This window comes from Formica exsecta, unplaced genomic scaffold, assembly GCF_003651465.1.
Source record: "Formica exsecta isolate Colony F162 unplaced genomic scaffold, ASM365146v1 scaffold3, whole genome shotgun sequence".
Taxonomy (NCBI): domain Eukaryota; kingdom Metazoa; phylum Arthropoda; class Insecta; order Hymenoptera; family Formicidae; genus Formica; species Formica exsecta.
The window spans coordinates 62,342-77,009 of record NW_021850256.1 but is presented as its reverse complement, the minus strand read 5'-3'; the positions used below and the strand labels follow the sequence as shown (position 1 = coordinate 77,009).

Here is a 14,668-nt window from a genome sequence, read left to right as displayed (position 1 = left end):
TTAATATAAATTTTTTTACTGCAATAAAAAATAAGATCAAATAAGATTACTATCTCATAACGCAAAATAAAATTCGCTCTGGCGATGCTTGGTAACAGGACTACAATCTTAGACAGAATTGTCGAGGTAAAGAATGAATAACGGTCGCCGCGACGGTGGTCTATCATTACTTAATCAGAGATCTGCTCCAGTTTACCAACATAGTGGCTGGCTTAACACACATCGGCAGATCGAACACGGCAGAGTGAACAAGAATCTGCAGACATGGATAATTTCATGCACCGAGTAACGCGGTAGCAAAATAACTCAAGAGTCCCGGCGGGTCTAAACGGATTGTTCGTCGAGCGTTGTAAATCAAGAAGCACACGCGGAGTGATTATTACATGCCGCTTAAGAATGCACAAACTAACAACCGTGACGTAACACCGGGAAACGATCGAAGCGAGCGAAAATGTTAATTGCGCGACAATATTCCGCGTCGATTCTTATGAGCTCGCCCAATGCCGATCGTATCGTAGAACCTTTGTAGAAATATGTCTCTCGTTCAAGAATTAATGATCGCTCGCAGGATCGGACGCTGATTTTTTTAAATTGATATATTTCTCTCACTCTCTAGTAGAGAACCAAATCTTTCCCTCTCTTTAAGTAGATTTAAGTGGATTGCATTAAAAGAAATATATTATATATCACACATCTTAAACATACCATCTATTCAATATTCAATTTTGAAATGTTAAACTACTCTGTGTGTGTGTGTGTGTGTGTGTGTGACAAACCGGTAAAATTTATAAAAATATTCTTTTATCTTCTCCTTTTCCCCTCCCCCGCTTTTATGAAAGAGGAAAGTTGTGCATTCTATAAAGAATTAAATTCCATTAATTTCCATATAGATCCGCTCCTGACCGTTCATTATACAAGCGAGAATATATACGAACGCGAATCGGTACACGTGTGTACGCATGCGAGACCGGAGGGCAACGATTACGCAACGTGAAAGTCGTCGATGGAATTCACTCTTACTTCGACTTCGCCCTGACCTCCGGTATAATGGGAGCGATCTGAATAATCTGGTTCGGCGCGTATTTGGCAATGGACCCGTAACCGATTTAATGAGTATTGAACGTTCCGCCTTTTGCTTTTCGAAGGCTTAGCATAGGCGTGTGTGTTCGATTACGCACTTATATAATATTCAGATTAGATGATGACGGTGTCACGCGTTGATGAAAAGATTGATCGAGTGATAAATATCGCTGCTTATGCATCGTCTTTTACAAGTTAAATTTTAAATCGGCAAAGTATAAAAGTCATGAATATTTAATCAAAGCAGCTCGTGAGACACATTTACAAAATTTTATATGCATATGTAATTAATTAATCCTACCGAATATTGTCAATGTCAATGTCTCGTTTATAGCCAAAGCTGTTTAACGTTTTTATTGGCCATCTATGCCTGGCCATCTATAGGCATGTGATCGGTTTCTTCCTATATATTATCCTTGTCTTTTTTTAGCTCAGACGATGATTGGTTGTTACGTTAAGTTAACGCAATATTATACCGTTGAAATAAAAATGTTTAATATTGATCTGTTAAGAAAAAATTATTTCAGACCTCAAAGAAGATTAAGCTTTTATCAAGATTACATCCAGGGGAGCCTTGATCGTCAATTCAACAGCCGGATATGTATGATACCGTGATATGTTTGAGTAACGGTTCGTACCGAACCATGAAGCTTCCGAGGTTGGCCATTCGTACGGTATCTCGTAAATAACTGTGTAATCGTGGACGATAGTTTTTTGTGTCTTTTTATTTCGCGACCGCCACAGATATTTCCTTTTTTCTATATGTATTTTTTATATATAACAAAACTTCATATTAAATATATTAATTAATTTCTCAGAAGCGTGAGACACATACACAATTCAACAGTGCAAAGTGCATTTCTATGGCAATAATTAAAGCGATTGGAATATGTAGAATAGAGGAAAAAAGAAAAAAAAAGGCAGAAAGAGAAAATTTGGTTCATTCAAAGGGAGACGAAAAGAGAGAAAACATTACGAAAGTATCAATTGAGTTTTGGTTCTGAATCGATTAAGCCAAACGCGAATTACTACCGGAATTACTATTTTGTATCTGACATCGAGTACAGTAGGCGATTCAAGGGAAGCCTGGATGTGTAACAAGTGAAATCGAGGGCGAGATCGATCTCAGCCAAGGCGAGCACGAGTTTACTGATGAATGAATCGGCACGATAGAAGTCGTAATGGATACAATCGGAATCGATTTCTTCGTAGACGTAGGCGATACGTGCCACGAGAAAGTTATTTGATTAATTTATATCTCACAAGCCCCTTACGGAAGTCGATGAAAGACGCAAAACCCGCGTTCCTTTACATGCGTTTTCTCAATCTTTATTAGGTACGTAGCCTCGCGCGTAAAAACGCGAAAACGCATAGACGCGCTTAAATTGCATTTAATGACAAGGCATGCATCTTGCTTACGTAAAATATCTGACAGCCATAGCTACAGTCGGCCGAGAAAATAATTTTATAATTCACACTGTAATAGAACCGTAATAGAAATATCTCTGTGCTAACAAGCTATTGGACGATCTCGTTATAGCTTGAGATACTTTCTCTTCATTCAGAACTGGTCATGCTCAATTAATTGCAACTTGTCTTGTAATATTTCATATTTTTGTGATATTTTGTTTTTACGTGAAAGTAATTATTATAGATGAAAAAGACGTAATAGATATCGCGCATCTTATATCTTAAGAGTGATGGAATGCATGCATGTTTTATTGCAACGATATGCACAATCGCTCTTAATGCCTCCCAAATTTATCCTGAAGACATATAAAAGACGTGGAATAAAAATGGGAAGAATCTAATTAGGCATATTCTGAGTGAATTTATTGCACGCCATTAACTCGCGTCTCGCATTTATCTCCGTCCTCCACGAAGGAACATTACAATTTAATCCGACTATCGCGCACCGTGAAGGCCGATTAAGGATAAATTCGAAATTGGCTGTAAACGTCCGGATGCGCCGATAAAACATTCGTGATATCCATTCGCGGAAAGGACGTAACGATTGCGGGGATTCGTATAACATAACAGGCTCATTGTAAATCAATTGAAAATAGCGAAAACGCGATGTGTATAAATCGCTTGCGAAACGGTACGACGATTTATATGCTCGTATTGTAAATACCGTGCCGCACACGAGAGCGAGCGCGCTTTTATATTCGGCTATAAATTTCCACGCGATTGCTCCTGCGTCGCGCCGCAAATCGACGGATTACCGATTTAATCGAAGCTCGCGTCACACCGCGATCCTCGACTTGTCGTCGAAGATCCTCGCAGTTTCGATTCTCTCAATTGATCTCTCGCGTGGATGATCAAATAATATTACGATTACATAAAATTACCTTTTAATATATACAATTAATCAATGACTATAAATGATAAAGATTTTTCAACAGAAAAAAAAAGGTTTAGAAAAGCGTACTAAATTTATTGATTTACGGAAGACTATTTTAAATCGTACAAATATATTAAATTTAACAAGAGATCTAAATCGTGCGTTATCAAGGATTAAGAGAAAGGAATCGCGACGATAGCCTTAGACGCACACGTAACGGTTGCGGGTTTAACGAAAATTGTAGTTAGATATGATGCAGAGGCATAATTCGATCAGTTATGTATCTACGCGTTGTACAACGACTCAAATTGCCTTTATGAAACTGGATCTTAGAATCTTGTTAGGCCGGGCTATAAATGTCGATGTTAGTTTCGAGACGCGGTGCGCCGCCGCTCGTATTAACAAAGTGGGTCAAATTGACATTGTGATTTCGTAAAGGATTATTAGTTGTTGGCCGCGGTGATTTTAACGGCGTGCTCGAACATAGGTAGGTAGGTTTATGAAACTAGTCGGCGGCCGGTTTTTCTCCCCGCTATGCGAAAGCGCGCGCCTCAAAGTGGAACGAGTTTCCACGGCGTAGAGCGTGTGCAGCAACGGTAACGTTTGTCACGTTCCGCGTGGAGAATGAAGCCATGAAGCTAACGAACGAGCGCTAGATGAAACTAGGCGCGGAATGACGTTGCACACGACTGACACACGTGTTTGCGTCGCCTCGTATCTCCTTGCACGAGAAAGCGAAATCCCGTAAATCCCTCGCGTCAATGAAATGTCGCGTGTTTCACTACAACAGCATCTCTATTCTATATAGAGAAACTCTCTTAATCTTAATCTATCGTAAATAAAAAGAATACCATATTTATAGAAGAAATGTATGAAATACCGATTATAAGATACCGATTTATTTACAAATATATTATTAATATTTTTATATATATATGTATTTTTATTTTTATTATTTTTGTAAATCTGTTTTCAACTATATGACTTTCTTATTATATTTCATGTGTAATCTTATTTATGTTGCAGGCTGGTTCTCAGTGGTCTCCAATAATAGCGGTACCGGAAATGCCAGGGTGTACAGAAGAGTCGGCGCGTTGGTACGCGCTGGAGTACCAGCGTTTTTGCTCGCGAAGCCATTGAGAGCTTACACGTTGACGCACTCTAAAATGGGTAAATTATTTTAATATATATATATGTTTTTGTATCTATATAGTATCTATATAGTATATTCTATGTATCTATATAGAATAGGTTTTTTGATTAAACTAATTTATATATATCATACGAAAGAGGGAAAAAGCAATTAAGAGGCAGTGTGGCTATTTGAGCGCATATGTTTTATTACAATCAATTTATATTGACATAACTAAGTGATGATAGGTATATTATAAATCGATTAATCTGGCGTTCGTCGAGTTTATTATTCCGGCCAACCCAAGTCCGCATTTTCCATGGGCCAACTGTCACGATTGCGATTATCACTCGCTGCAATCTGCTTGTGAAAATGCAATCCGTTACGAACTATAAGCCATGATTCATATAACTAGAGAGAGAGAGAGAGAGAGCGCGCGTTTGTTAACAATTCAGATTATTTCCCAAAATGACAAGACCTCTGCTCACATTTTTGGGGAAATTGATATTTGGAGAAATGCATGGACTTTTATTATTATACCTAGACTGCTAACAACGATGTAAGGTGAAGCCAGAGCAGCCATTTACAATTGGGCAGTATATATATATATATATATATATATATATATATATATATATAGGTTGGGTTAATACACACTTACATTCTTACACTTACTTACATATACACTATATATACACTTCCAATCTGCTCAATCGTAAAAAAAATCAGAGCAGTCAAATAACTGCTCTCGTTTCTTGTGATTAATTTTGATTTCTTTTTACGGGCAGAGTAGTTTATATACAGTTATTATATATAATATTATATATAGTATTATACATATATAGTATTATATATAGTTTATATATAGGGGTTCAACACCCTATATAATTCTATGCATAGGCGTTCGTACATATCTCGCCTCGCGGCTCGGATTATTTTCTTCAGAGTGTAGCGACTGGCCGTGACACGAATGTCAATGTGTCCGTAATGTGCGGTTCTCGTAGCGTACGTTCGCACCGTCGGTCGCCATGTTAGTGCATTTAAACGTAAGGCAAGCTTTACGCGCGACAGGCGCGTAACGTAATAGGTATGCGGCTCAGTGAAAGCCGTCCCTTGCGACGCGCGTGCATAAACGACTGTAAATGCGTATACGCAGCTCGCGGCGCGAGCATTATATCATTATACGCACCGGCGCTGTAACAATTATGATCGCGGTGGAAAATCGCGGGGGAATTCCTTCATCCCACTCTACTCCTCCTAGTTCTTCTCGTGACGCTTCTCCCGACGTGTCACGTCAGTGTCCGTTATCCAACGCGTTTATTGACATTAATTGCTCGCCATCTCGGCTTTTATGCTCGCTAGCTTGGGACGTCGCAACGGTACGCAATCGAGGCATGCGTTGTTGATTTGATATGGAAATTTGTCGGGATGTTCCTCGAATATCAAAATATGTATCAAGCAGTCGACTAAGCTATATATATAATTACATCAGAAACGCGTGAAGATTCCCCTGATAAGATGTGTTGGATAATGAAATGGATAATGACTAATAAAAAATTAGTATATAATTGAAACATATTCTACGAACTAGTTCTCACAACATCTGATTAAGCGCGTTGTATTTCATTATGTACAGTATGACAATATTGCCTATGCAAATACATGGATGAAATAACGCTAATGAACTAATTAACAACTATACGCGCGTTATTAACTCGCGTGTCTCACCTTTTACAACGGCAAAATACTTTTTACCAGCGCTAATTAAATAGAAGATAGCAACATAATTATCTTTATATTTAACTTGATGACTTGTTAGAGAGAGACGCACCCCGATTAATTGCCTCTATAAATTGTTTCCATACATAATACATGCACATAAACATTATTAAAGTTAACTCAAGTTTATAATCCTCTGTTTCTTTCCACAATTCTTTAAAAAGAGATGAAACGAAGAGATGAAGAGTGAATCAGTTAAATTTCAATTGAGTTTCACTAATGTTTGCAAAAGTGATACGTTAATTTTTGATCGATTTCTATCGCGCAGAGAATGGAAACTTGCGAGCCCACTACACGAAGACGACGGTGCGCGCCGGCGAGGTCCTGCGGCTGACCGCCGTCTTTCAGGACACACGTCGGGCCCCAGTCGCCAGTGGCATGTCTGGAATTATCCCGGAAGGCAAATCCTCGAGATCCTCGGAGAGGGATCAGTACGCTCAGTGCCTGGACTCTCATGGGCACGAGCTGTTCGCGCCGCTCTCGACCAGAGGCGAGTTTTACGCGATCTGTCAGAGTGGCAGCCTCGACACCGGCAGCGACGCGGTGCTCTACAGAGTTCACCAACTCGCCAGGAGGGATCTTCCCCTAAGGGTAAACTTCATCGTGTCTTAAAATTAATGTTGTATAATGCAATCATTCTTATCTATTTTATCTCGTCGCCCGTTTTTTTCTTATAACATCGACGAGAAGTTGTTACCATTTTATATAGAAAATAAGAAACCTCCCGTTATATGAATTAATACGAATTAATTCTACACGATAAAACATGCATATAATATTTTATTATGTATACGTGCACTTTATTTTTCTTCTTTGTGTCTAATATTTCCTTTCTTTAAAGTTATATTTTTATCGACTTCTGCCATATTTCTATTGATATTGGTTATATTGATATTGATAATAATATTGTATTACGTATTTTATTTTCATGTTTTATTAAACGAAACTCTGATTTTCTCTTGACCAAGAATTCGCGTGCATGATCTTCAGGTACGTCTGGTTGCTGGACCTCTACCCATACCGCTGCCCCGAGATTACAGCGGTCTGATGCAGTTGGAGAACGCGAATAGAGGGCCCATAGTTCTCGGCTGCGCGGTGCCGTTGATGCCCGAAAGACCTTTACCAAATTCCACGGTGCCGGAGCTCCTGGAACTCGTCGCTACCGGTCCAACCGCGCCACGGGTGAAAAGGGCACGATTGGGATGCCCTTCCGAGGCGAGACTGCTCGCATCGCCGAAAATGCAGCGATTACTCTCAGCTTGCAGGTAAAAGCAATTGCATGGAGAAACATGATTTACGTTGGGTGATATATTAATTATTTAAGATACGCAATATTAACACGGAGAGTCTAAAAATCACAATTAATAGAATTAATATTGTATAAAATGTATTTTAAAATTAGTTAGCTTGAGAAAATAATATACAGTAAAGAGAAGATTTTTTTTTTAAATATTTGTTAAGGTTTATGTTTGATGAAGAATTAATTCAATTAATCTAGTTCAATTTTTAATATATTATTAATTTTACCGTAACAAGAATTTTGTTGATTCGATTCTTAATGCGATCAAATTTTTTTTATTAGTCTTGTACTGTCCCAAATAACTTATATACATTATATATGAGAGATAAGACGACACGAGATGAGTTCACTTTGATAACGCTTTATAGAAGAGCCTTAGACCAGCGGGCGACCGAGCCGCGAGTTGCTCCGCCGAAACCGGCGTCCAACAACAGTCAGCTGAAAGAATTGCACTTGAAGGAGATTAAAGCGAAGCCCGATGCGAAGCCGATACTGCAAAGTCTGAAGGAGGGTTTGGAGCACATCAAGAAGACGACGATCCGCGACCGGAGCAACAGCCGCAGTGTCAGCAACAACAATAGCTTCCTCGACAGGATCTCGAGGATAGCGCAGGGTAACAGAAGCAGGAACCCGGCCAAGAAGTCGGCGTCCTTCACGTTCGCCGTACGACCGGAGATCGGTATGCGATCGCCCGAGAGGTACGCCAGTCTCGAGTCGGAAACGAATCTGATGCAGGCAGCGCAGGCGTCGTCCAGGCAACAGGTGCAACGTTCCATCTCGACCAGCGTCCTCGAAGTACTCACCAGCAGCACGGACATGGATCCGCCGTATTCCAAGGTTAGAGATAGCCTGACGCCGTTGCCACCCACGCCGCCGCCAAAACCGGAAGAGATCTACGCCGAAATCTGCGAGCTGAGCAGCGGCAGCAATCCGTTGCGAGACTCGTCGCAGGAGGAGGAAAAACTGCCTTCCGCGGGAAAAACCGGCACCAGGGAACGAGATCGGGGTTACGTGAAGCTCGCGCTGTCTCATTCCGAGGTGTCCGACGTGTCGGCGAGCACCGGCGACGATGAAGAGGGTATTTACAATACTGTGTGTTGAGTGCGCGTCTTCTTCTATCGGGGATGGAATCAACATTCAAATCGTTCATGACTCGCGGTAATTGATTTCATGATTAACCGGAACAAATGATGTGACGTATCAAGAGTCGGGAGGTCGCGAAAATTTTTGAGCATATCGATCAACTTCTTAATCGCGAGTGATATTGGCGAACGTTTGTTTTGTAAAGATTGGAGATCTCTAATATTAGAACGGTCGAGCCAGTAAATTTTTACAAATGTTTTTTTAATGATAGAGTATATAAAGACCAAGTGTTTTATGGATTGAAGACTTATTTTATTTTTATATGCAAGATTGGAAATTGTTCTCCTAAGTATTTTCCCACCGATTCTCGACCGTTCTACTATTAAAGAGAGAGACTAAACGGAAAGATACGGCGCGTTTTCCGGGTTGGAGAGAAAACACCAGGAGTCGGAAGCGATATATCGATCGTGTCTGCGAAAGATGAGGATCGAGATTAACGGCTCGGCTCGTCGCCAAGGAAATTGCTCCGCTAGCAGTTTCTTTCGTCGCGGGCGGATCCGTGTCGAGGAGTCGCCAATACGAGCGTCTACGGGATACCGCGCGGAATGATTTACAAGGCTGTTGGAACCGAGGAAAATGATGCCGTAATTACGGGCCCCGATACACGCTGCTGCAGCGGATGTAGCGGGGCACGCCAGCCGGGCCTAGCACGCAGCAACGCTTCTTCGTGGCTTCCGTCATTAAAGAATCTGTCGTCTCGCGAGAGGCATGTTAATAGTAGCGGGCTCCGCGATTACCTCAGCCATGGCCGCTGGGTGACAATATCGGAAAATAATCCGTTCATTATTATATAAAAATTATTGTCGATAATTTAATTCTAATAAACGCGTATTTGTTTTGTCAGTAATAGTGCAAACGAATTTTGAGATTCGATCAAATTCAAATTTTTTATTATTGAAAATTCCATTTGGAAAAAGTTTCTCTCCTTTCTCTTCAAAATTTGTACAAATACTTAGAGACCTCAAGAACACAGTGTACGCCACAAATTTAATTCGTCATCGATAGTTATTTTTATAATCGTTTTATATGATCTTGAGTTCAGTTTTTTGTATGATAATGTAAGAACAGGACACGACGAGTGGAATTTTCTAGGGTGGATGATGACGCTTTATGTGATCACGTACGAGGGGAATGTGAAACGGATCATTGAACGTCGATCTAAACTTCCCGAACACGAAACGAGTGTGTATCGCGGAGCACGCAACCGACGCGGCACGAAGAAGTCGATGGTAGAATGTAAACGAGCCGGTCGGCGGCTTTTAGGAAGAGGAAATTACCGGCGTCCTTCGAAGGTCTAGGTCATCATCGGGATCGTTGCGGCTTAGAACGAGGTAGTCGACGGTAACAACCTGATCGTCGAATCGAATCGAGCCGAGCCGCGCTCGTTCGCTTGATCGGGACGATATTTTGTAACGATTAATTCATTAGCTTGTCACGTGCTTCACGGCATTTGGCTTCCTTTTCGATGTACGATGACCCCGAAGTTTCGCGCGCTCTCGTGCCCGATTGCGTGACGTTGCGCGATTGGCTGTTAAACGCGTGATTACAAACCTCGCCAGTACATAGCAGGTATTGCGTTCGAAACGCTTCGAGGAAACAGGCAGATCTCCTATACCTTTCTCTTTTGCTCCCTCGCCTATTTTTTTTCTCTCTCTCTCTCTCTCTTTCTCTTGCATGACGAAGCGCTTGGAGCTGCCAGTCGGTCGCTGCATCGTACGAGCGAGGATGATGAAGAAAGGGCGTAAAAATCGAGGGAACGATGGGCGCCTAATGGGAAATACCCGCGGGAGAACGCGAGAAAACCAGGACTCGCTTGCTGAAGATTCTCAGAGGATCCTAACGAGTGTAATCTTGTCTAATTCGACGCCCCTTCTTTCCATTCCCTTCCTCCAAATCGCGTGCGCGCGATAATGATGTAATATTTGCAGGTTTTGTGTATATTCAAATGAAGTCGTTAGTGGAAATAAAGACAGAGCGTTTCTACAACAAAATACACCGTTGTCAAATGTATTCCCTGTCAACTTTCTTGTTGACGTTAGAGTAAAATCATGTTGAGCTTGCAGCGAAAATATGCAGGTAAGTGATTTTTTTAGAAATAATGAAATTATATCGTGATGTTTTTGATAACAACATTGTAATACTTAATAAAACTATTTATATAAATTTTATATATACTCTAACATTATACTTATAAAAGCTATTTTATTACAGCTATTATAAATTAATACTTTATAAAACTATCAATACAAATTTGATGTTTCCAATACAGAGAAATAGTTATCGATTGCAATATACAATTCTATTCATCGATTATAGAACTATAAATTATTTCATATTCATATTTTGAGAGAAATAAAAAGATGAAAATATGCAATGTAAACTGTAATTATTTTATATATCATAATACTATTTCTCTATTTGTTCTGCAAGGAAAACAAGTAAACTCTTTTATCATGCTTGTCTCATTATCGTTAAGTATGCCATTTAACGAGTGATATATATGGAGATATCCACTTTCTCGCCGGCCGGCGCATGTTCGTCATTATTCACTTCGTCCGGCTCACCCACGATCGCGAACGTAGAAAATTCGCGGCTAAATACACCGCGCACTTTAAGGAATAATAACGCAAAACGATCGTCAACGCTCGCGCTGGCTATTGGTCATTAATGTTTTTACGAGCATGCAATACGCACAGCTGCGTCTATTCAATTATAGCGAAGAGAGGGGTTCGGATACACAGGTCCTGCGGCCCCCCTTGGCATACCTCTCTCGTCTTTGCCTCGGCTCATCCCCCGCCGTCCGCCTTCGACGTCTTCTTGTCCATCTTTATTTCTCTTTCGAGCGCGGTAATGCGCATTTACGTCCATTAATATTAACGGCTCGAAACAACGATAATAACGGGGAGCTATGGGGAAGCAGAGAGATGTTCTCTTTGACGGTCACGTCGTGCAACACGTCGGCCCTTTCGCATAGCTCACGTGACCGTTGCATGCATCATTCTCGCCACGAAGATCGACAATGCCAGGAAAATGCGACGATGATTTTTATCGTCGGGTAAGTTCACGGTTCTCTCTGAGGCTGTCTAAAGAGATAATGCTGTTATACGACGAGGAACATTATAAGAACTGAAAGCTTTTGTTTTAAAAAATATTCCTATTCTTGCTAAAACATTTTACATATAACATTGATGTTTCGTATCAAATTTAAATTTAAAATGTGAAATTAAAATCATAATGATACTATAAGTATAATGACCTGCATTTTCTTGTTAAAGTAATTATGCAAGACAAGGCTAAAAAACGAGTAATACTCCCTTGATGATTATCATAGAAAATTGGTACCGTGCAAAGCATGACGCGCATGGTGCACAATGTGCAAGACTAACAATGTGGGTTAGCGTGATACAGGGTGGATTAAGAAGCGCGATAGCGAGAGCGGCCGTTTCACATCTCAAAGACGCTATTATTATCATAATTATTACTATCGCTATCGTATCCTGAGCAAATACTGTGCCGGACACGGCGTAGATCAATCGGGACAACGCATAGGGCGTATCGAGATCCGGCAATCTCTGGTCCACGAGCGCATATTTCAAGATCGGCATGCGTGAACGGTCTCAGGGCCGTCGGGTTGCTTTTGCGGTTGTGTATAACTCGGCTTTACTGCGGCTAATGCGACGGACACGGAGCGCGAGGTATCGTATTTCGCGAACCCGGGTCGACCGATCGTGGAAGTATGTTTTAATATGCAAATTAAAATGCAAATACAGCACTCCCTCCTCGTCTCTTATTCGCGTCCGTTGTCTACCATTCCTCTCTCTAGGCGCATCTTGCACGATCGTCATCGCTCATTCTGTAGCCTGAGGACGAGGTTGTGTATTCTTTTTTTCGCTGCGCAAGGTTTTAGCCTACTTTTATATTTTTTTTAATTTTGTTCCTTGTTTATCCGGTATTCAGTTGCCCGTCTAGGACGCAGATCGATTTTCAAATCATCTATCTATAATCCTTTCAACGAAATCTTTCCGCAGCGATTTATAGACTTGTATTATAATTTAAGCGTATTAAGTTAATCTAAAAAAAGTTTTAGTTAAGAAATTTTTGTTGAATAATTTAATTGTTTCTATTTAATCTAATTAAATTGTTTCTATTTGAAGAAAATATTATTTGATATTATTCACGCGTACGCATAATTGAGTATCGCTTTGATATTGCAAGGATTACTCCTTGCTATATTGTTTTCAACGCAAACATTATCACGCACGATGGATTAAATCTGTAACGTTATGTGTGCACATCTTACCTGAATGACGATATAAAAGGATTATATGGAGAGTATGCGAACAGGACGCGGATCCTTGAGCTATCGTATGCGTAATGTCTTCATTCAGACCGACTTCTATCATAATCTCCCGGTGATGAACGAGCGCCCTTTATGTAGGGACGCAGAACGGAGCGAGATTAAACTAAGAGTCATCAATAGACCGGCCGGTCGCATTAAACGACTTGCGTGTACATGCCGAGAAAAATCGGAACGAGTCAATTAGTCGCACTCTACCTGTCCAATCTGTCACAATATACAAAACTTCGTGTTTCTCTCTCTTTTTCCTTCCTTTCTCCACCTCTCGTCCTCATCTTCCCCTTTCTCCCTATCGTTATTCATGATCACGTGCCGCGGGCAAGATATATCTAAACTCTAGCCACGTTTTACGAGCACGGTTAACAAATAGCGTGTCGCTGAATGTATCGCCGTACTGCGCAATGTTATCGCACTCCGACGTCGACAAAAATTAAGCGCTGCAATTATTTATGAATGTCCCGCGGTCGACCAACGCGAAACTCGCCGGCTATTTCGGTAGCCGAGTTTTGCGTAAGTGCGTCGCGCGCCCGAGTCCATATAAGTGCAACGTCGTCGGCGATAATCGGTAATATATATCTGTCACGTAAAATCGATGCGCATCGAATAAAACCTGTGATTAAAATTGCGGTCGACAGGTGGATAATCTTGATACTTGATCTTCTTTAATTAAAAATATATTATACCTTCTATCGTATATATAATAATTTACCAAAACAAAAAGTAAAATTTTATATTTCTTTACAATCTTCAAGTACGCTTAATTCTCATATCTTGACTTATCGCGTTGTAAAATATTAGTTTCAAATTTAGTATCCCTGACACAATATGCGCACGTTCAATCTTTGTTACATAATTAAAGCGATTACAAGTGATATACTAATCAAGCAATACTGTGACACGCGTGCGTGCACGCACGTACATGCCACTAAGTGTTACGCGTGACATAATCGGGTTGTAGGAGAAACAGACCGGCTATAGTCAGCCGACAGACGCAACAGCGAGAGCAATGTGTAATGCGCCTCGCTCGTTACAACAGCATTGGAATCCCCGTTAGATGACGGGAGAAGATATACTGTCCAGTGTCATATCCGGCGCTCTGTCCAATGCATACTAAGTAGTTCTAGAAAATATCGGTTGTCGGTAGAGAACTCGTAGCGATTTTTACTCTTATATTCGATTGGATGTTATAAATGCACTTGACACCAAAGACATTATCGTGTCTTTTGATACGTATACCGTCGCGATCATAGTTCTACTATAATCCGCGTCATTGTGTACAGTTGCATTGTTGCGAGTTTGTAATGGTACGGACTCTGGGGTGATAGTGAGAGAAGAGGAAGATTGCGATGGAAGAGAGTGTAGTGAGATGAAGAAAGAGAAGAAGAAGGTACGTTGGCGTCGCCTGGAATGCCCGCGAACCACGAACGATCTGCCGATACAACGATACCTTTTACAGTCTACCTACCAATCGTTTCACTTCAACTGCACCTTCAATATCTACGCGTTATATACCTCTCCAACTCTCTTCGTCGA

General features: G+C 40.8%; 1 protein-coding gene across 3 annotated transcripts in view; it reads left to right on the top strand.

Annotated features, from left to right (window-relative positions):
- Positions 1–10,769, top strand: part of LOC115237567 — a 40,035-nt gene extending 29,266 nt beyond the window's left edge. For all 3 annotated transcript variants that reach the window (XM_029810699.1, XM_029810697.1, XM_029810698.1), the window contains 4 exons: positions 4,451–4,594; positions 6,604–6,926; positions 7,326–7,600; positions 8,004–10,769. In XM_029810699.1, the coding sequence (XP_029666559.1) occupies positions 4,451–4,594; positions 6,604–6,926; positions 7,326–7,600; positions 8,004–8,736 (1,475 nt within the window). In that variant the 3' untranslated portion in view covers positions 8,737–10,769. The remainder of the gene's footprint in view (positions 1–4,450; positions 4,595–6,603; positions 6,927–7,325; positions 7,601–8,003) is intronic.
- Positions 10,770–14,668: the final 3,899 nt, after the last annotated feature.